At 37.3% G+C, this 22,163-nt stretch overlaps 1 protein-coding gene across 3 annotated transcripts in view; it reads left to right on the top strand.

Moving 5' to 3' along the window:
- The window catches only part of TSHR (thyroid stimulating hormone receptor), a 50,609-nt gene that overhangs the window by 13,437 nt on the left and 15,009 nt on the right, over positions 1-22,163 (top strand). For all 3 annotated transcript variants that reach the window (XM_074542530.1, XM_074542528.1, XM_074542529.1), the window contains 6 exons: positions 2,015-2,086; positions 3,954-4,028; positions 13,214-13,288; positions 14,351-14,425; positions 17,107-17,184; positions 18,161-18,229. In XM_074542530.1, the coding sequence (XP_074398631.1) occupies positions 2,015-2,086; positions 3,954-4,028; positions 13,214-13,288; positions 14,351-14,425; positions 17,107-17,184; positions 18,161-18,229 (444 nt within the window). The remainder of the gene's footprint in view (positions 1-2,014; positions 2,087-3,953; positions 4,029-13,213; positions 13,289-14,350; positions 14,426-17,106; positions 17,185-18,160; positions 18,230-22,163) is intronic.

Raw genomic sequence — 22,163 nt, 5'->3', positions numbered from 1 at the left:
TTAATTATTTAGGGCTGGGCCAGTTTTGAGGGATACTTTATGTTATTCTGTTGGACTGCTTTAATAGGAAAGCAGCTATGTATTCTTGCATATTCAGAAGGGATTCCCCACTTGCAGAGTTCCTTTGCTGTGTGAATCATTCCCTCCTTCCTACTACATTGGTAATATTAGCATTGGACACTAGGTGGTAATCATCTTCTGGTAAGCTTAGCACAAATTTCACTATGTGAAATGCCTTTTTATAGCTATTTTTGCACCACTGAAAGACTATAATGCATTTATTTCAGAATAATTTAAAATATATTTTTATTTGTGTTGGATTTAATTGGACATAAAAAACTAGAAATGAATGTGTCAATAGCTGTTTACCTAGCCATTACTTTGCTGTCATATTTATTTCTCTTAGATAAAAAGCTAAAGGTCATTGCTTCTTATAATTTTCTCAGAAAAATGAATTTTGAATGTAAAATTTTTTACTTTGTTTCAAATTGACAAACTCTTTCATATTGACATATGGTAAAATTTCCCCCCTGTATTGGTGGAAAATAGTTCATTAAAATACATAAAGCTTTTGTTGAGATGATTCAAATTAAAAATCATGTAATTTCAATCTGAAATTCTTTGGGTGGTATGTATTTACTTATTGTGTTTTGTAGATATGCATTTAAAATCCTTTTAAAATTAAGAGACAAATATGTAAAATATATATTTACTTCCCTAATATATCTTACTGAAGTAATATCACTGATACTGCTGTGGATGTTAAAATAACATCTATATGGACATAACCTCTGGACCAACTGACATTCCCATGGTTTGGAGCTTGTTTGGAGCCAGATGTATTGAGGTCAGGAGAAACATCAACCCACTGTTGGAAAAGTAGAAGTTTTTACTCATTCCTGTAACAAATATATGGAGTAAAGAAGGTAGACTGGGGAAGTTCTTCCCTTGGGATTATAGGAATATACATTCTCCTAATTTATATTTTAATTCAAGACAAAACCTTGGAGAATTTCTGCATATGTTATTATTAAATTCTAATATTTTATAAAGCTGTCTAATTCTACAGCTTTATTTCTTGTATGCAAATTCCAGAAGCTTGATAAATCTCAAGATGATAATATATTTGGCTACGTAAATCAAATATAATTGTAGAAATGAGATACTTGGCATTATGAAACAAAACAGAATCAGGAAATCATCCTAATTTGTTTATTTCTTTTTTCTTTAATTGTTGTTTAATAGCAGCTAGGGGGAAGGTTTATCATTTGTTCTTGATTATTATTCAATAGATGCTCTGTAAGTATACTCCCAAACTGTATTGGAAAACCAAAGATTAACAGCAACATGTTGTAACTGTGAGTTTAACAGCTATCATAGGCTGAATTTCAAAAGCATTTCCTCCTTTCTTATTTAGAGGAGCAAGTCTGCTAGAGATTCATTTTTTTAAAAGCTTAGCTATTGATAAGTATCTCCCTTAAATATTGTGGGTTTTTCTGAAATCTCCTGCAGATGGGTAAAGTACATGCCACCCCCTCATCAGATGTTTGAGGAGGAAGAATGTACTATTTATTACAAAGAAAATGAAGAATTCTGGGGAGGTAGCTGCAATTGCTCTAATTCAATTTTGGCTGACATGCCTGAACTTCTTGCTCAGAATGAGGGATGGGATATTGTTGTGGAGCCTGAAATTATTAAAAGAATTCTCTTAATACTTCATTAACTTCAATGGGCAAACGTCCTGCTGGCCATGCTCTGGAGTTTTGGAAGGTCCATTGTCACCACTGAGTTCTTGGGAGGGATGATGCAGAAAGCTGCCATTTAGATTGATGGAGCACAGCAAACAAAAAAAGCCACATAATGAAACAGGAATAGAAATGAGGCAAAGATGGCGACTTAGAGAAAAGGCAAGATAAGAACATAACATTGGAGCAGAGCTGAAGCTGTGTAGGACTTTTTAATCTTAAATTGTAGCTACCAGAGGATATTAACTGCCAATTTTTTGTTTCTCTAGGAGATTTTTGGAGACTCATCTAAGAAAAATTCCAAGTGATGCTTTTTCCAATCTCCCCAACATCTCTAGGATGTAAGTTCTGTTCAATTTCTGATACTATTCTTTCAAATTTTTAAAAATTACTCTCCTTCTCCAAAATTTTGTCTTTGTGTATAAAAATTTATCAAATGAAAATATTAGGGTTTGGTTTCTCCAAGGAGGGATCCTGAACAAAGGAATCTTTGGGGTTTTACCCCCTCACAATTCAAGTGCCCCAGTGTCCGTGGTGCTTAACTCCTGCTGTGTCTCTAAGTGTCCCCCTCACCTATTATATTTCATATTTCATCCAGATATATTGAAATAAAGACTTCCTAAAATCCTCTTAAGTAATTGTTGTTGGATATCTGCATCTTCATTTACCATCTCAGTTTAATCAGATAGGGTATTGTTTAGGTTTTTTTGGAGAGGGATGGATATCCCTCACATGATGTATAATATTATATATAAAAAGGATGAACTTAGTTTAGAACAGAGTTTGATTCAATATAAAAGGGTGTCAGCCCTTCTTTGGCTCCAAAAGCTCCACTGCAATTTAAATTTTAATAGTGTCAATGTCCATCTGGATATTTCTTGTAGCATTACTACTACCACAAAACGTGAACTCCCACCCTCTTGATATAAACTTCAGGTTAGGGAATCAGTACCTGTGTTTTAAATACAACTTTTATGTATATGTCTTGGCCTCTAATGTACCACATGTCTCATTTGCCTCTCCCGCCCATAATTTCTGTGCAATGAAAATTACCAATCATTCCTGGTTTTGCAAATTCATCTGGAAAATGTTCTGAAGTTTCAACAAGGGATTATATACTGTGTTTATTATTCAAAATACAGCAGCTCATTTTGCTATATGATGTCTACTATATGATTTCCACAAATAAACATGTTTTTATCTGTACTGAATAGAAGATTTAGTTCTCCTCTTTATGAACTTTGTTTAAACAAAAATGTTATTGCTACAATTTCTCTTAAATGACTGCATGGCTATTTACTCTTGATAGCCAGAAGTAGAGATTTTTTCCCCCTGTGCTGCTTTTCCACGTGAATGAAAGAAAAAACATTTAAATTACATGCTTAATTACAAAGCTAATTCCTGTCAGAAAGGCATCACTGCATAAATGTTTTATAGGATATTCAAATGTAATTTCAATTTCTGGTTTACACTGTTAATAACACAAATACACTAAATCTTGGTACAAGGGATTCACCTGGTACTTTCTGCTGGCTTAAGAGCAAATTGAACATTCAGTATTTTTGAGGTCAAGGATAAGGAACATTTCTTCTGGGTTTAGGATGATGCTTTGGGGTCACATTCACGAGTACCTCACAAACACCCAGTCTGTGGCTCCTCAAAGTGTTTTCTCCTCAGTTTCTCCCCAGAAAGGAGCCCCCCAGAGAGCTCTCTGCCAGCAGCCCCACGTAAAGCACAATTCCCCTGTGCAGCACAGTGCCTTTCCCACCCTGGGCACTCTGCTCCCCACAGCTCACACGTGTCTGCACCTCCTGTGCCCCCAGTGCCAGCTGACACAGCCCAGCCTCAGCTCAGCCTCCAGGGCCTTCCCTGCTCCTGCCTGTCCTCTCCTGAAGTGCCCCACGGGTCACCAAGCTGCTCTCCATCGGCAGCAGAGGACAACAGGGGCAGCAATACGGGGGATGCTGAGGCTGGAAAAAAGCAAAGAAAGGTGGAGAGAGGGAGAAGGAAGAAAATAAGGGCTGGGAAAATAAGCAGCCTTGTGGCTGCTGACAAGTGTTGATCTGATTTAAATCCTGCTCTCTTTCTGAGCGCCATCATAGCTGGATGAGAAAAATAATGAGATGACAAATGAAGCGGCATGATGGGCACTAGCTGTGGCTTCCCAGTGTCTGAGACCTGTTTATTTTTCTGTTTGCTGGTGTTTAGTTACATCTCCATAGATGAAACACTTCAGAGTCTGGAGGCCCATTCCTTCAACAGTTTAAGCAAAGTCACTCACATGTAAGTACTGTAATTAAATGAATGAATACAGTCATGAGATAAATTTGGAATATGTAGAAATAATATACGTGATGATGTTCATCATTCCTGTCTCCTATGTAGCTAAATACTCCTTTTTTCATTTCCTTTCTCCATAATTGTGGAGTGAGTCAGTCTCTTTCTTGAGCTTATTTCATTGTGCTTGTTTTCCATACATCTTTTTTGTTCCCTTCTGTATCTTCCCATAGAAATGTAGATAAATGTACTGAGAAACTAGTGGGAGTGCATCATGAACTTGATGTCAAGCTGAAATAAAATGGTAACTAAGAATTATTTCTGTCAATTTACTGCAGGTAAGTGTAAAGCAGTAATATAAGCATAAGAAATAAAATCAGAAGGAGCAAAGCACAAAGCAAAATGGCACTACATGGAGACATGAAGAATAAGTAATCATTCTGAAAGTGCACTACTAAAATGAAGAGTTTATATGGTTATTAAGTGGAACAAGAATAATAGGGGAAAAGGCTTCTGGGAAGTGTTTCTGCACCTTTTTGTTCTCCTGTTCTGACCAATCCACACCAAGTGACACGCTAAGGGCAGTTACAGAACTGCTGTATGCATCCAGTGAATTCTTGTCATCCATCAGGACCCTGACAAAATGATAATGTAATGTATTGAAGAGAGAGCTCCAAAGGACCCCTCCTGTATCTGGTACTCTTCCATGTTTCCATTACTGATCCAAAAGGGGGATTGGAAAGTGTGCCACTGTTGTAAGGCTCAGCTGAATTTAGCATATTTCAGAGATCTTTGTTTGCAGAGGTTCCATGGGAGAGCACTGTAGGTCACCATGGATCCAGAAAACACAGTAATTGAGAAAGGTCTTTTGTGTCCAGAAAGAAAACATGACAGAGGCAGATTGATTTTTTTAAAGCTGTTGCAAGAGGTGAAAACTACCACCCATTTTCACACTAATGTTTGAAAATGTATTTATAATGTTAAAGTAGATTAGACAAGACACATGGCAGCCTCTAGGAAATGTATTCCTATGGCTGGTATTTATTCCTATGGTAATAAACACTAGAATTTTTTTCCTGGAGATATTGTCTCTACCACTGCAGGCCTTTAAGGCTGTATGATCTGAAATTCTATAGATCTATTTAATCTTCACTCAGAGAAAGAGATTGAATTAGATGATGATGTAACACTGCTGTATTTTCTATGATTCTTTTTCCTTCTATTTAACACAGTGTGAATCAGAAAGACTAACAAAGTTACAGGAGAAAAATATAATTATTGTTAGTGAAGATAAAGAGAGAAACTAATGCTAGAAAATGTAAGTGACTCCTCTAGGAGAACATGAACCTGACTGGCATATCTAGAAGCAGAGTGCAAGGATCCTGAGATCTACTTCAGGCCAACAACATGCTCCAATAGTATTCCTGAGTTTCACAGCAAGGCTTTGGTGTGATATTATAACCACTTACCTATGATTATAATACCATTTCCTATTATGTTGATGTTTTTACCTAAGCCTGTTGTGTCCATGTTCTCTCTTCCTCTTTCATAGTTGTTGTGTCTGTAAAATTTCTTGTTTAATGAAAATGAACATTTAGTGAAACATTGACTGTCAGCACATTTTATCAGCAATGAATAAAGTATCTGCCACTGTGATACAAATTCCTCATATGGCACTTCTTTTGTGGCTCACCTTATTAGAAATTGAAGATAAAATGCTCCAGAAATCTCCAAAATCACACCCACTGCAGCCCCAGGCCTGGATGTGCTGTCCATGACTGAAAGCAGCAGGTCTGTGCAGGAGTCAGCAGAGTTCCCAGGCTCATGTCACTCTCATGTCACCCCTGGCACAGCCTTGTGGGGACACCATGGAGAGAACATTTCCTGCTCCACTATACAAGGGTATGGTAACATGGGACCCCTTGTATTTCTCACAAAGCATTGCCAAGAGAAACTGTAGACAGCATACAAGATTCCTTTTTTCCTGCACAAGAGCCAAAATTATTACCCAGGACAAGACATCAGAACTCTGCTCACAAAAGTTATAGGAAAACCCCAAGACTTTGAAGGTAGCCCTCAAAGAAGGGCCACCTCTACCACTTAAAAGTGCTTACCAGGTTTAAAAAACTCTGTTTGGAAGTAAGGCACATGTATAATTTAATCAGGGAATATCCTAGCATCTGGCAAGTTTCGACAGTTGCATATAAGCTGTGAAAGAAAGCAATTTACAGATTTGATAATTTTTATGAATTGTTTCTCTAACTCCTGATTTGTTAAAACCTATCACTGTTGAGTTTGATTTACCTTCCAAAGAGTGGGATAATACAGGGATAAATTTGCAACTTGTGCTATGCATTAATTTAATGTATTTACATTAAATTAATTTAATAGATTACAGTATTTTAAAGTATTATTGCTAAAATAATACTAGGTTAAGATTATCACAAAGTATTTTAAAGGAGGTTGAGATTAACAGTTTTGAAAAGTTATTTCACAGAGTTTTATTTTTACAGCTTGTTTTTCTTTGAACTTTCATAAAGTGCAGCTTTATATAAATAATCTTTTCACCCTAACTGAAACTTATACACACAGTTTCATTCTGAAAACATTTGTTTTTAGACATAAAAACTTTTCAAGAGAAAATCCAGTGTTTGTGGAAGGAAGAAACTAATGCTTTGCTTTAAGCCAAGTGTTATGTGAATAGGCATCCTGTGTTCATCATGATCTGTGTGCCAAGCTTAGTTAGTACACTTCAGCCTTGATCTTCAACAACCCATTTTCTCAGTGCTTATTTGGTTCATGTACCTCTGTCCTGACTTTCTGTTCCTTTCAGACCTCAGCTCTTTAAGCATATTTTTATGACCCATATGTTATAAAGGTCATATTTTTATGCATCCATGCCTTTCAAGTACTGAGCAACTTCTGCAAAATAAGGATACTGATCACCTGCTGTATTTTAATGAGCCACATCTCATTTTGCTGGTAATTAATGGCAAAACTTCCACTCTATGAAGATGTAAATAAGGAACACACTTCTGCTGGTTTTTTCCTCCTCAGTTGTGTTAAATTGGTCTCACAATGGTGTCTTGTTTCTTCTCTCTGTATTTACCTTTTTTAAGCATGTCTGTTTACGAATTCAGATCTGTCTCTCTCATACAATTACATAAGTATGTATTTTTTGTAAGTGTAGTTGTGAAAGGGTCTGATTAGCAATCAGTGCCTCTCTGTAGTTGCCTTACTAGTAGAACTGAAGCTTACATTACACTAAATAAAAACCTGTTGTAATTAGGTCTCTGTTTCTCAGGGAAACATTCCTGCAAACAGAACCTCAGAACCTCAATCTTTCTTTTCCTCCTTTCTCTGTGTCTTGGCTCACCCTCCCCTGGTCTCTCCCTACTCTCTTCTCCCAGCTCATAAAGCATTCTCCTCTTAGACAACCACATTAAAAGCCCTCTCACATTTGGGAACAAGGCCAAAGGTTATGGTTCAAGTGGCTTGCCCTCATTTATGTGACGTTATTTGGAGAGCTGCTGGGGGAGCACTTGCAGCCCTGCAGGGAGATGGAGCCAAGGGCAGAGCAGCCCCTCCATCCTCCGGGCAAGGGCTGCCCTTCTCTTGGACAGCTCATCATGCCAGGCCAGGGGATCCCGCACTGCAGGAAGAAGGGAGAAGCATTCTGGAGAGGAAGACTGAAGAGACTGATGGGGGAATGCTGTGTACCTGCAGTGAATTTCAGAGCTGGGATACTGCTGTGCAAAACAATTTTGTTAAAATCTGCAGTGTGGAGGTAGGGAGTAGATTGTTGGGAGCCTAAGCCCGTTTTCTGGTGCCAGTGGTGCAAAGGCTTAAATAGGTGCATGCAGATGGGACAACATGGATGGTTTAGCTGCAGGAGGAGAATAAAACATGGAAGTAGATGAACAAGTGAGAGAAGCTAAGGTAGCTGTGAAATCACAGAGGGTAGAGAGGGAGGGCCCAGGTTACTATAATATGTTGTCATTATATTGCAGAAGTTCTATTATCAGTACATTGCAAGGGTTCCATATTGCTAGAGTTCCGTACCTCCTTGATGTTTCTTGCAGGCATCTCCTCTAAGCCCTGACTCATCCTTGTCCCCACAGCAGCCACTGACTCCAGTCCCCACCAACCCACTCTTTTATAACACTCTTCTGATGGCTACAGGTGTGGCCTGTTAACATCAGGCCTGCTCGTAATCCTTAATAATTGGCTCAGCTGCAACTCTTTAGGGGGTAAGATTACATTTTATGTTCTATCCCCCTACACAGTACAATGAAAAAAAAAAAAAGCTTATTTAAAACATTTCACAATTGCTGACCTGGATATCCTTAGTCTTTGCAGGTATCACAGCATAACATGATTGTGTTGCTACTCGAAAACCAGATTTGCAATTTCTGAGTTCTGGGCTTAAACAGACTCAAGAATGTATCAATATTGCAAGGCAGGTATGAAAAGCACGTCTGGTGAATGAAATTTAGATTCCACTTCAATATGTAAAAGTTTGTGCATCTTTTTATGTTACCAAATTCAGATAAAATTTTAAGTAGCATATTAACATTTCTGAAAAGTTAGCTGGCAAGCATATGTCTCAATTAATTAATTAGCCTAATATTTGAATAGCCTTACTATTAGTTTCATTTTTAGATACATTTGGATTTGAAAGTAGTTATAGTTTTACAACTAAACATAAGTTCATATTTATCTGTAAATCTTGACACATATCTTTATAAAATCAAGTGACTTTCTCTGCACACCTATTCTTGATGAGATAAACTTTTTGTGTATTTTCATTAAAAATGAAAAGTGAATTGCTGTTCTTGGACAATCAGGTGGTGATTTGATTGTAAACCTAGTAAATTTTAAATTCCTAGTCTGAGTGCCAGAACTAAAATGTCAAACATCAAGTGTCTTTAAAGCACAAATAAGACAGTTATTTAAATGGTTTTTGTATTTCCAAGAATAGAGTTTGTAAAGCAACTTTGAATACTTTTGTAAATACTCCACTAATAATTTTATTAGATTGTGGGAAAGTAGCAGAGTAGCAGCATTTTTTTTTTTTTTTAATGAGCATCTCTAAGTAATTTCAGTTAGGACTGCAAAGCAAAATGTTTTTTCAGGATACCTTTTGGCTTTTTGCATCAATGGTCAACAAAAATGCCTTCTGTCTCAGGTTTTCTTGTACCTTAAAAGCACTTAATACCCAGAAGGACTCAGAATTGTAACACTGCTGTATGCCATGATTCTTCTATTTTTTAAAGCTGCATTTCAAAAGTAATTTTAAATCAGCTCTCATAGACATTTAGATATCTGAGAACTAGCTTACTAGGCATTTTAAGTATACTCTTTGGCTTTATCTGCATTTTAGGCAGCTTAAACTACTAACAGTTTTCCTAGAGCTGCTTTTCAAAGAACCATAACTTTTTAAGCTCACAAGTTTAAATATTTTCAACTCACCAATTCATAGAAGATAAATAACAGAAGTGCAAATCCTGCTTAATGAATTTACTGATAATCAACTTGGTCTTCTATCTTTACGGACCTTTTGGGATTAATCTTTACACCACAGCAGTCTTTTGATTACAGCTTGAAAATTAGGGCCATGCATTTATGTGTCTTTGAGTATATTACTCATGCCTGATTACTGTAAAAGAAATTGTGAAATGCAGTTTGTCCTGCTAATTGATGAGACCAGAATTATTCAAATATCCTTCCTCCTTATGGGCTTAACTTCATGGATTCCAATATGAATGGAGCAGTAGATATTCTTTAAATCTGTGATTTTAGAGAGAAATTCTTTCCAGTACTCTAAGACTAATCATGTTTGAATATTTAAAACAAGGACAGCAGCACAGTTCATGAATGGAAATGAAGATCTGTGGGGAGGAAAGGGTTGGAAAAGAGAAGATTGGCAAGGGAGAAAACTAAATTGGAATTAGAATTGTTTTCATTCAGAGACCAGTCTTGCACCGAGGAGATGTTAGAAAACAGTGTCGGGAATTCATGTATCTGTGTTTGTTTTGGTTATTTTTTGTCTACTGAAGAAGTGACATTTTCTCACAAGATAACAGAAAACTGTGAAAGACTTAAAAGCATTCTTCTTATAGACTTGGGCCTCTTTGTAAGCAGTGAAAGGAGATAAGAAGTGTAGAGATTGTAAACCACAGCCCTGTGAAGGTTTGCACGTGTTCCAGGCCCCCTTTGATGTGCAAGGCAGCACTCAGGCCTCACTGTGTTTTGCCCCTGCCAATATGAGCCTAGCAGTCTCTGTGTCTCTACTTGATTTTTTGAATCCTCCAGCCCTCAAGATGATGGAATAAATCTACTCTTTGCACTTCAGCTGTGTGTCATGGTTGCCTTGGTGTTGCCTACATTTATCCACAGCACACAAAATCTTTCTCCTTTTCACCCAGACAAAATGAGAGGCCACATATTCAGGCCAGTCAAATGCAGGAGGCACATTTGACTGGACTAGAAGTAGGGAAAATTGGATTTCTGTCCTCATTTCTTCTTAAGTGTAACACTCACTTCTGTCAAATCACCTTTTATTTTTATACCTCTCTCATCTGTTTTGACTAGACACTTCTGAGCCTGGCTGTCTGCTCCACAATGGCCCTTTTCTTCCTTTTGGGCTTTAAGGCACCTCTGCAATACAAAGAGTAGGATGAATTGCAAGTATAAATACAGTAGATATTAAAGTCTACTTCTTTTTGAATCCAAAAATTACCAGTTCAAGAAAATTGAACAGCAGGGATAGAAACCTTTTCCCAATGTTTAGTTGAATCATATTGATTCCTTCACATTATTTAAGATTTTCTCTCATTACTGTGCTGTCTCATCTGGCTGTTTAAAATATTTTATTCCCAGATTAATTAGCTTTTAATTTGCATTGTTTAATCAGCAAATGTCCTCTCATGGTCCAATTACTTAATAAATCAAAATTGTATCTCATTACATTATTTTGTTCTTTTAATTTTAGTACCATCTGCTGATTTTGAATTCCTATTTCCAGTACCCTCATCCAAATAATTTAGGCAGAATGCTATGAATAGCAACAACCCATGACTCTTTGATACTCCATTGCATTATCCATTTCCAGGCTAAAGGCTGAACTGAAGACTGTCTTTCCCTGGAATATGCTTGGTCCACAGAGGATTATCAGGCCAGGAAGCTCACAAGTCCAACATTTTGAAAGCAGTCAGTGATGGAAAAAACATGTCAGTTAATGTTTATGAAGCAAATTCCACCGTTGGGAATGTGATAGCTACATAACTATTAAAATAATTGGAGAGAAGCAAGAAACTGACACTGAGAGGATTTGTTTTAAATACAGAAACAGAGCTACAGCTCAAAGTAGCTAAGAGATGTGAAGAATAGTTGAATGCAGCACTACAGTAGCAGTACTAGAGCAATAAATGACATCAATTTAACACTCAAGTAAAAGGGCAATCCTCATTTCCCGGCAGTGTTTTAGTAAACAGAGAGAAAACTGGTGCAGAAAGGTGAAGCAGAACTGTTTTGTCAGTACAACAATATATGGAGAGGCTGAAATCTTTGTACCAGTGTCTACATAGTGATTTATCTACTAACTTCTGTCTTTTTTCCCACTTCTATTTCTTAGACAAATTGTCTGGGTTGATTTTATCCTATTAAAACAATTCCAGAGCCAGAGGTAGTTTTAAATCCCAATTTTCTGTTTCTTATATTATATAGGTTACTTGGCACAGTTAGGCCATGGCAAATTGAACACTACTGGTTTCTGCCCATTGGGTCTCAGTCCAGCAGCAGCACTTTTTTGACTGACTTAAGGCTGGAAGATCACTCACATAACCTGCACCATCATGCCCTCTAAATCTGTCATCTTTATAAAATTTCTCTATATAAGTAACTAGAAATGTTTTCTTCAGACCAATTCTCCACTGCTAGTATCAGAAGGAAGCCTGGCACCATTTTTCTACATGGTTTCTATTTCAGAAAGGCTGAGAGTTGTTTCAGCAGTGTTATGAGACCAGTGTCCAGAGCTGATTTAAGGTAAACAAATAGAAGCAAACATGCAAAACCATCCATGCAAAACTGCTGGAATCAGTAAAGAGTCCAAGAAACTAAAAGCCTGCATATGATGGGGGAGGGCTTTTTTAATAAAAGATGAAAATTGGTAGGTCAATTGAATCTACCTCAATACCGAGAATTTTGGCATAGTCTGCTTGGTGCAGCCAGACTGCTGACTGTTCTTATAGAGAGAAAAGAGAGAAATCTGCTAGAAAATAGAAGAATTAGAAGTATTCAGGGAAATTGTACTAAGGGAAGAGACAAACATTTTAGAAAAATGAGGAAGAATCATGACTCCAGGCAATGATGGTAGTGGCTGGAGGGGCAGCAGCCCCACCAACACACCTGCAGAAAGCACCATCATGGCCATAGCTGTGATTAGTGTCAGGCTGGTTTTTCAACATGAGCAGACTAAAAAGCCATTTGCAGACCAAGCTTTCTCTTGGGTGGAAGTATTTAAAGACTTTACTGTGGACAGAAGATATAAGGAATGAAGTCTATGTTACATCTTGCCTTGTTATACAGCAAAGAGATATGCCATCCTCTATACTGCTGGGCATGGTTATGTAGTCAATGTTGTGGCCATTCCAAGTCTCAGAACAAAGTTGATTTAAGTGACTGAGCCATCACTTGATGAGCTCTGTAAAAGATGGGAAAAAATAATACAAAATACTGTTAGAGCCATGAAGAAAGTAAGCAGAAAAATTGCACATAAAATGATAAGGTGCATAGATGGTTGTAATTTGATAGGATTATTATATACAAATAACAAAAGTTTTACTTTTCTTCTTTTTACTCAGTGTTGCAGAAACAAAACCCCCACCATGTTCAAAGTAACAGCCATTACCACAGGGTATTTGTTTTGATTTTAGGACCATGCAGAGAAAGGATCCATAATCAAATCTTAGGTACTTTTTATCCCCTTGCTTCAAAAGGCCAGTCCCCAGGATGGCACCTATCCAGATGATAATGCATCATTGTAAGATTGCTCTGGTCTTGAGCTAGTGCTGTCCAGTACAAAAAGCTTGCTACAGGAATTAGGTCCCTGAGATTTCATTTTAACATTGATGATTTCTGTTGTGATCCGTTATTAAATATTAATTATCAATGTTCCTCCCTTTTTACAGTGAAATTCGAAATCTTAGGAACTTGGATTACATAGATCCAGATGCCTTTAAAAACCTCCCACTTTTGAAATACCTGTAAGTATTTAGCACCTGCAACAAATTGGTATTTAAATCTCACAGATGGCTCTTTACATTTTAGCAGTTTTGTTTGCATTTGATTTTGGAGCTGACTGCCACGTTTTTCGCTGTTGCTTTATTCTAATAACAGAAAGCCAGCAAGGGTAGGGGTTGGAACTCTTACTACTCTTGTGAGAAAGGAAAACATGTCCACAAATTCATCAGTAGTTTTTCCATTTGTCTTATCCATTAAATATCTAGAATAGACTAATATTCCTTAGCAAAATTCCACAGCTAGCTCTTTTCTTATGATAAGTGCTGACTTGTTCCATTTTTGTAGGAATCAGTGGGAAGAAAGGACACAACAGATATATACATGTCTTTAGTATTTACTACACATTTACACAGGGTTTTAAAGCATAGCTGTCAGCCAAATGTGAAAAGCTCACCTATAGACACCTGATTTCATAAGGCAGAAACAAATCCTGAAAATTACTTCTGATTTTCTAAAGAAACTTCCGTGATTTTGAGTAATATTTGGAAGAAAGGCCTCTGCGTGTACATGGTGGAGGCAGTGGCAAGGAGGAAAGATTGTCCAGGTTTTTCCTATAGATGTGAAAGTAATAAAAAAAGATAGTAAAAAAATTCCATTTCAGGATAATAGTTTTAAAAATTGAGAACTACAGTTGTTTTCACTCTACAGGAGTTCATAAAGAAGGGGCTTTAAGCATTTCACATTTTAAAGAGTTTCCCTTTTTAGAGCTATATGAACAACTCTTAAAGCAGAGTTTTAATTATTTTCTTCCTATCAACCTCACAAGATGCTTCCCTCTACAGATCCACCTGGCTCTCTTATTAATATGTGTTCTCATTTTTTAGATTCTATAATTTATCATAAGTCTGGCATTTGGAATTTTTTATATTGTTCTTGCATCCTTCTGTTTTGGACAGTTGATTATAAATGAATTGATTGACAACAGAGAGGATGCAGTAACCATCCCACTCTGTTGAACACTTTTAATACATTGTTGGTTGTTGTTCAGTGATGCAGCAAATTTTTCTGTTTCTTCCCTCTTTCAGTGGTATTTTTAATACTGGACTCAAAGTATTTCCAGACCTCAACAAAATCTATTCATTTGATGTGAATTTTTTGCTGTAAGTATCTGTCCTCACAGCTGGTTAGAATATTGCCATCCTCAGACCACATGAAAATGTATAATGAACATTTCTGGTTTTGAGAAAAATATCATTTAAGTTTGACAAAGTGGTTTTCCTCAAGCAATATTTCAATGAGCATTAGCACCAAATGTGGAGAATGCCAGCTCCCCTAGCACTACACATTTGACCTGAATTAGAGACATGGACACACGGCACATTTATAACACACAACTTCTACAGGCCCTTTGCTTTTATTTTGGTTTTGGTTTTGCAATGGCTGAATTAATATGAAGTGAGAATAGTGTGACACATGGGACCTCAGCTGGCATACATCCTTCTAACATCAAGTCATCCTATCAAAATTCTTCTAAGAAATTTTGCTAGCATGGTGAAGAAAACTGCAGAATAATTTCTTGAAGAAAAAGAATAGAATGCAAATGGGGACAAGAAGGTCTTCCACTATTATATTTAAAGGTATTATAGAAACAAAGAGTTCTGCTTTGAACTCTAAAATAAGCAGGAGTTTCTTGGTATTTAAAAAGCACAGACAATATCCACCTGTTTTAAACTAAGTCAGAATTTTGAGCTGTAATCAAGCTGAGGAGGAAGAGTGCTGCAGATAAAGACTTGCAGGCTGAAACAAGGTAAAAGTATCTTGGTCACTTCTTGGTCCCAGAGAGGAGTTAGAAATCTTATATTGTAGCAGTTTTCAGCTGGAAGAGAATGCTGGATGGGCTAGACAAAAGGCAATTAAAAATAGGTGTGTTATGTTAAAGGTGATTTGCAAAGATGTGACTGATGATCCAGCACAGGCCGTGTTTCAGTGCTGCTAAAGGTGGTTTTGGTTGAGAAGGGTCAGTTCCCACTGCATTCATGGTCTGCCACGGGCAGGATGAACCTCAGAGCAGTAGAGGAGTGCTGCTTGTTCTGCAATGAGATCTTCCCTTCCAAGGAAGTTCTGAGACCAGAAATAAGCTTTGTTCTAACACACATTCACCTTGGCTGTGGGCCTCCAAGATTGAAACCTGAGCCAGTTAGAGCTCTGAGATGTAACTACATCCTAAAAACTATTAGGGAGTTTCTCAAAGACAAGAAAGGCTTCAGCTTAGATTGAAAACTCTGCTAGACCTACTTCTACATAGTAGAGAGAACCAAGAATTGAAGAGTCTAGATCAAACAAAGCAGTTTATACAACCATCTGTGTTCTTTCTTTAACTAACTCAGTGCCTTTTTAAGTGGCAGAAAGCCAAAAATTGTTTTACTTCTGCCTTGATATTTTTATAGCAATAACTAACAAAAGATAAATATAGTTCTTATATGCTGCACAGAGTTTTTCAAGAATAGAGCTGTACTTTCAAGGAAGATAGTTCTATGATATCTATTTCTAAATATTGCTATTCAATGAAAGACTCTTTGTTTCTTCCATCAAGAAAAAAATGCTCTTGAAAAATAATAGGTTTCTAAATAATGAGTAAGATATAGCTTGGGGGAAACCCATTCATTGTATGACTCTCTGCCTTTGAGGTGAAGCAACTTACAAGTAAACATTTATTTAGAAAAAATGAACTAATCTGCAAAATTTCAAACCCAAATAACTTGTGGTGGAAACCACCTATCAGGGAAAACTACCTGAAATGAAAATGGTTGGAGTACTGTTCAGTGTCAGCACATATATATGCACAAATGTAGCACAGAAAAGGAATGAAGTTATTTCTGGCACATGGGTAATTGTTGACTTCTTAGCCCACGGACTTTATGCATGGGCCTTATTAGGCTGTACCTACTCCACAAGCTGAAGAAAAAGAAACCTTTGCAAAATATTTGTTTCCAGACTATAGTATTATTCAGGAAAAATCAGAAAAAGGGCAATCAAATAGTTTGTTCTACCCTTTGTTTCTACCAGCTTTTTCCTCTCTCCTTTCTCCAGTTTAGTAATAGTACATCTCTCTAGCTTTTCTTTCTCCATTTTGTTACAACAGAATTTTGGTCTGAAGATAGAATGTACTTATTAAGAATGCAGAGTTGGAGTAAAATTAAAGTATTTAAAAAATGAGTAGTGAAACACTCCTTTGGACAAGGGGTGAGAAGAATCACTAAGTTATTTCACTTACTAGTGAAAGAGATGTGCTAGATGCACTTCTGTAAAGTAAAATGCCTCTGTCCTGATAAGGTATTATCTGATATCTTACCTGAATTTAGAGAGCAGGATTTCAGCTCTAAAGCCACATGGGTTGTTCAATTGACACTGCAATGGTAATGGTTACTCACTCTGCTGATCCTCTGGCTCATGAGACAGGGCCCTGTCTGTGCCATTGGCCACCATCATCACACAGGCTGGCTCACCTCACCACAACTACAAAACCCATTCACCTCATGAGCTGTATTCCTGGGTGCTGGAATATGCTCAGTTCTTCATCCTACATGTATCTTCTTGCCTTAGATATAATTTAACAGGTTATTATTTTAAACTTATTTATTTGAAGAAATAAATTTAAATGTATAATAAATATGGCAATTTATTTTATATTAATATTAAAATACATTAAATTAATTAATTTAAATAATTATGTTTTAAACTTCTATTTATTATCAAGACACATAACAATTAATAACAAAGCTGTTCTCCAGATGCTCTGTTGGGCAGATGTTTGATTGTGATATTTTGTCTCCTTTTTCAGTGAAATTGCAGATAATCCTTATATGACTTCAGTGCCTGCAAATGCTTTCCATGGGCTTTGTAATGAATCTCTAACCCTGTAAGTTCTTCCAGGTTAAGTCACAAGGCAATCACCTCTCTGGTAATTGCCTATGGCAAAATGTTTAAAAATAAAACTATTCCTTTCCTACTCTCTAGTAGTTTGCAACAGAGAAACATCACAGATAGCATCTATAGTCTAGTTTGCATAAATTCTGTACTTTGACAGCTATATGAACCAGTCCTGCTCTTTTCTTTAAACTGGCTTGACTAAAGTAGTTTTTCTATGACCCTAGTGCCAGTGAATGTTTATATTTGAAAACAAAAAAAATCAAAGGAGAAAGTGTGCAAAGTTCTCTCCCTGTAAAGATTCATCAGGGTTATAACTGTGTCTAACTTTATTTGCAACCTGAGTGGTACATACCATGGAAACTAATGGATGGCAAACATCAGAAGAGTTATATTTGAAAGAAAATTCTTAAATAAAGTTCAGTAATGCAAGTCAGTCAATGTGAGCCAAAAGAAAGAGCTGATGGGAGTGAAATTACTGTAATGAGTTATGAACTGAACTGGAAGGAAGAGCATTAGAATGCAAACAGATGAATTCTAAAGAAATTCTAAAAAAAATCCTTTTGCTCTAAGGGAGTAAAAGAATGAATTCCAAAAATTTAAAGCATGCCTGATAGTAAAATCACACCTTTTTTTGCTAGTTAGTTCCTGTAGCCTTCCTTAATCAATCCTAGCAGGATTTTGTTCCCTTGCTTTTAGTTTAAGAGTGGGAAAATTATAACAAAGTGGTTTAGTCTATCATTGCTGTAAATAGAGGTGGATGGCACACCTGCCACATGGCAACCTTGATTCAGGTGCACTTCTGGGCATCTGTTTGACCTTGCACAGTAACTGCTGCTTCTTCAAGAGATTAAACTGCACCCATCCATGAATGTGCTGTTGCAAAGAAAAATGATGCATAGGATGTTAGGCATTCATGTATTGAAACAGCCCAGAATACACTGATGTAATTTCTTCTTTGCTTGCAGAAAACTCTACAATAATGGTTTTACCAGTATTCAAGGCCATGCTTTTAATGGGACAAATCTGGATGCTATGTAAGTAGCAGGTAATTCTCTTCTTTCAGAAAAAAACCCCAAACTTCTCTGCTTATTTGAGGCTCTGAAATACCTATCTCAGTTTAATTACTTTAAAAGAGCAAAGAGAGGATGTTAATTTCTGCCAGCAATAACAGTATCATTGCTTAATGTCTTTTGCAGTGTGCTTTCATTTAGTATGCATATTTATAGCTCAGAAATAAAATCATGGCAAGTAATTTCATTGGGAGTTTTGTCCTGGCTTGAAGCTACAGTAAAACTTTGTTTGATCAGTACCTTTTCTAAGACAATTTGGACGGTAATTATGCTTTTTTTTCCCAAGACTGTTTGTGTTAGTAAGTGTAGCACTTACCTGATAATGGTAGCAGTTCTTTAACACGTGTCTCTTACCTGCAAAAAGAGAGTGGTGTAAGGTGCTGGGAGCAACTCAGAGGAACCAGCCACTTACACTGGAAATGAGATGCGCATCTCAAAAGCATGAATTAACCTTTTCATATATCCCAACTTCTTATTGTATTTCCTGAAAAAATAATCTTTAGTGAGCGAACATCCTTTTTCCACCATACCCAAAATCATCTGCTTCAATCATTAAGAGAGAATAAATCTCAATTCTAGTGACCCCATTCACTTTGGCAGAGCTTACTCTTGTCCTACAGAGGTTTGACCAAAAACTCTGTCACTCTTATGAGTAAAGAGGTTTCTTCATCATGAGCTCTTAAATTAACCAGAGAGACATGAAGATAGATATGATTCTTTTTAGTGCTTTATTTTAAATTAGGCTTAAATTTTATAAGAATTCCATAAGAGCATCCTTCACATGGTCCTGTTCTTTCCAAACTGCCTATTTTATCTTAGCAGCTAGCTAGACTTCCTAAAGTCTGAAAGGTTTGAGTTAAACCAAAGATCTGGAATAGATCTGATTTTATTCACACTAGTTCAGTTACTTGGAACATCCACATGAAAAATGAAGTTTTCCATGGTGACATAGTGCTAGTACTAGTGCCCACAGAAATTGCAAGATGTAAAATATGGCAAAAATAAAGCCAGTGTCTTGACTGAATCCCTCTAAGCTGCATGCAGCAATACTCAAACTTTCCAAGCCTTGGCCATTTTATTAACTGTGTTGGCTCTTCCACTTCTTACATTTTGACAAAACACAGGTTGGACACTATCTTGTAGCAATTTTTCTTTATGCTTCTCTCATAGTATGCAGGTGCTCTTGCTTCTGTCTTCTTTGGAACTCTCCTTATTGTTAAAAAATAAAAGGAAATTGTAGTTTTAGAAGATCTGGAGTCCTAAACATCTGCTTTATTGAACTGGGAAGGAGAGAAGCAGACAGCACAGACTAGCCTCTGTAGATACTGTTAGCTGACATTACACTGCAAGGGTTCCTTATTCCTAGACTTCCGTACCTCCTTGATGTTTCTCATGGGCATCTCCTCTAGGCACTAACTCTTCCTTCTTCTCCCAGCAGCCAACTGACTGCAGTTCCCACCAATCCACTCTTTTATAACACTCTTCTTATTGGCTACAGGTGTGGCCTGTTAACATCAGGCCGTCTCCTAATCCTTAGTAATTGGCTCAGCTGCAACTCTTTAAGATTATATTCTCTATTTCCTTTATTTACTTATGTTCTATCCTCCTATGCTGTTTGCTTATTTTTAGAAAAAAAAATTATTTAGTGTTCTTTAAAGATACGTAAGTATTTTTAAAGGCGGAGAGTAGAGGGCTTTACAGAGAGATCTGGACAAACTTGAGAGCTGGGCCATCACCATCTATATTGAATTTAACAATAACAATTGCTGGATTCTCCATCTGGCACCGTGTAATCCTGGTTATACATACAAAGTGGGAGGCTGGAGAGCAGCCCCACAGAAGCAGAACTGGGAGTCCTGGTTGATGGCAAGTTGACCCTGAGCCAGCAGTGCCCTGGCAGCCAGGAGGGCCAGCCCTGCCCTGGGTGCATCAGGCCCAGCATCACCAGCCAGGCAAGGGAGGGGATTGTCCTGCTCTGCTCTGGGGCAGCCTCAACTCCAGGGCTGGGGGCAGTTTTGGGTGCCACAATATCAGCAAGATGTCAAACTCTTTAAGTGTGTCCAAAGGAGAGAAGCCAAGATGGTGAAAGGCCTTGAGGGCAAGACTTATAAGGAGTGGCTGTGGTAACTTGGCTTATTCAGCCTGGAGAAGGGGAACATGAGGGGGAGATCTGGTGGCAGCCCACAGCTTCCTCAAGGGGGGCAGTGGGGGGGGGGGTGATCTCTCTCTGGTGACCAGTGATAGGAGACAAGAGAGCAGAATGAACCTGCATCAGGGGAAGTTCAATTGGACATAAGGTGAAGGTCCTTCAGCAGGAGGGTGGTCAGTCACAGGAACAGGCTCTCCAGCGGAGGGGTCACAGCACCAAGACAGAGTTCAAATTGCATCTGGATGATGGTCATGGTCACGGTCACGATTTTGCTTTTTATCATCCTGCAAGGACTAGGGAGTTGGACCCCATCATGCTTATGGGTCCCCTCCAACCTGGTAATTTCTGTGATTTATGACCCTAAGTGAATCCTACCACAGACTGACTATGATGCACTACTCAATCAAATTTAAAAAGAAAATAAAACAACAAACAACCAACAGAATAACCAAAACTAGACTTATGTTCGTGGGTTTATCTACCAGCAGTAACAATGGTTTATTAAAACAAACACTTTTCTCCTAATTAAATCATATGACATCTACTTGGAGCAGAGCTCTACTCTAGATGTACAAGGCAAACAAGGGAGATGAACATGAGTGGTAAAGACTTTATCTGTTTGATAAACTAAACTGAAATTTCTAAACTAATTTTCTGAAGTAGTTTGGTTACCTTACAACAGGATAAAGAATAATTTTGCTAAGTGCAAGCTTGGAGATTTGTTGTTTCTAGCAGCAGCATTAAGTTAATGTAAGAGGCAAATATTTAATTTTCTCTATTCTGACATTTCTAATTTGAACTCCTGTTTATCTACCACTGTATAATGAACGAAATGCCTGTTTTTCTCTGGGTCTGATCCAAGAGCATTTGAATTTAACAAAAACAGGAGCAAAAATAAACTAATAGGAAAAGGGTGAGGGAAATTTGAATGTGTTTTGAATTAGTATCTCAAGGACAAAAGTAAGTAACAAAGCAAAACAATAAAAAACTTTTGCAAATTATTCAAAGACTTAGTGTTCCATCCATAAATCAGAAGACATTTTGGGAATCTTGGAGGCTATCTTCTACTATGCATTATGACTTTCTACTACTCTTGCTGTATTAAAATGCCTATTAATTAAAGGGGGCCAAAAAATTAATACAGGTATAGGTGAAAAATCATGGATAAAGGGTTTCCATTATCATACTGAATAGTAGCACTACCTAGGTGGTCTTGTCATCCAGCAAGGATCCACAGTACTGCTGTGTAAGTTTCATAAGGGCAGGGAAGTCAGGAACCAGGAATGAAGGGCTGAGGGATACTTTTACTGAAAGCATTCATCTTACACTCGAATCTCTCATCTTAACCCATCATTAAGTCCCAAACTGCATCACTCCTGCAAAGTAGTGCTGCTGCACCAATGTTTATTTCTGTAAGATAATCGGTGAGGAAAGAAGAGTTTTTAAAAGATATTTTCAGTGAATGGCAAAATATATTTGTGATGAGCTTTTACAGAACTATCTAAATTACTGAAGTGGAAAGTGTGCAATCCCAAAATCTAATCACAAAAATAAACTCCAAAAGAATATATTTACTTTAGCATGCACTTTCAGGGTTCACTTATAATTCTTGGCACAGCTCAGAGTTAAGATAAACAATTGTGTGGAAAAATCATATGATAAATCCTTAGTACTGCTCACTTGCACCTTTTTTGCCTGTTCTCCCTTTCTTTAACCTTCATTTCATAACCCAGTTGGATGTATATATTT

Source organism: Zonotrichia albicollis, chromosome 6 (assembly GCF_047830755.1).
Source record: "Zonotrichia albicollis isolate bZonAlb1 chromosome 6, bZonAlb1.hap1, whole genome shotgun sequence".
Taxonomy (NCBI): Eukaryota; Metazoa; Chordata; class Aves; order Passeriformes; family Passerellidae; genus Zonotrichia; species Zonotrichia albicollis.
The sequence above is the reverse complement of the archived record's forward strand: the minus strand, read 5'-3'. Positions and strand labels throughout refer to the sequence as shown.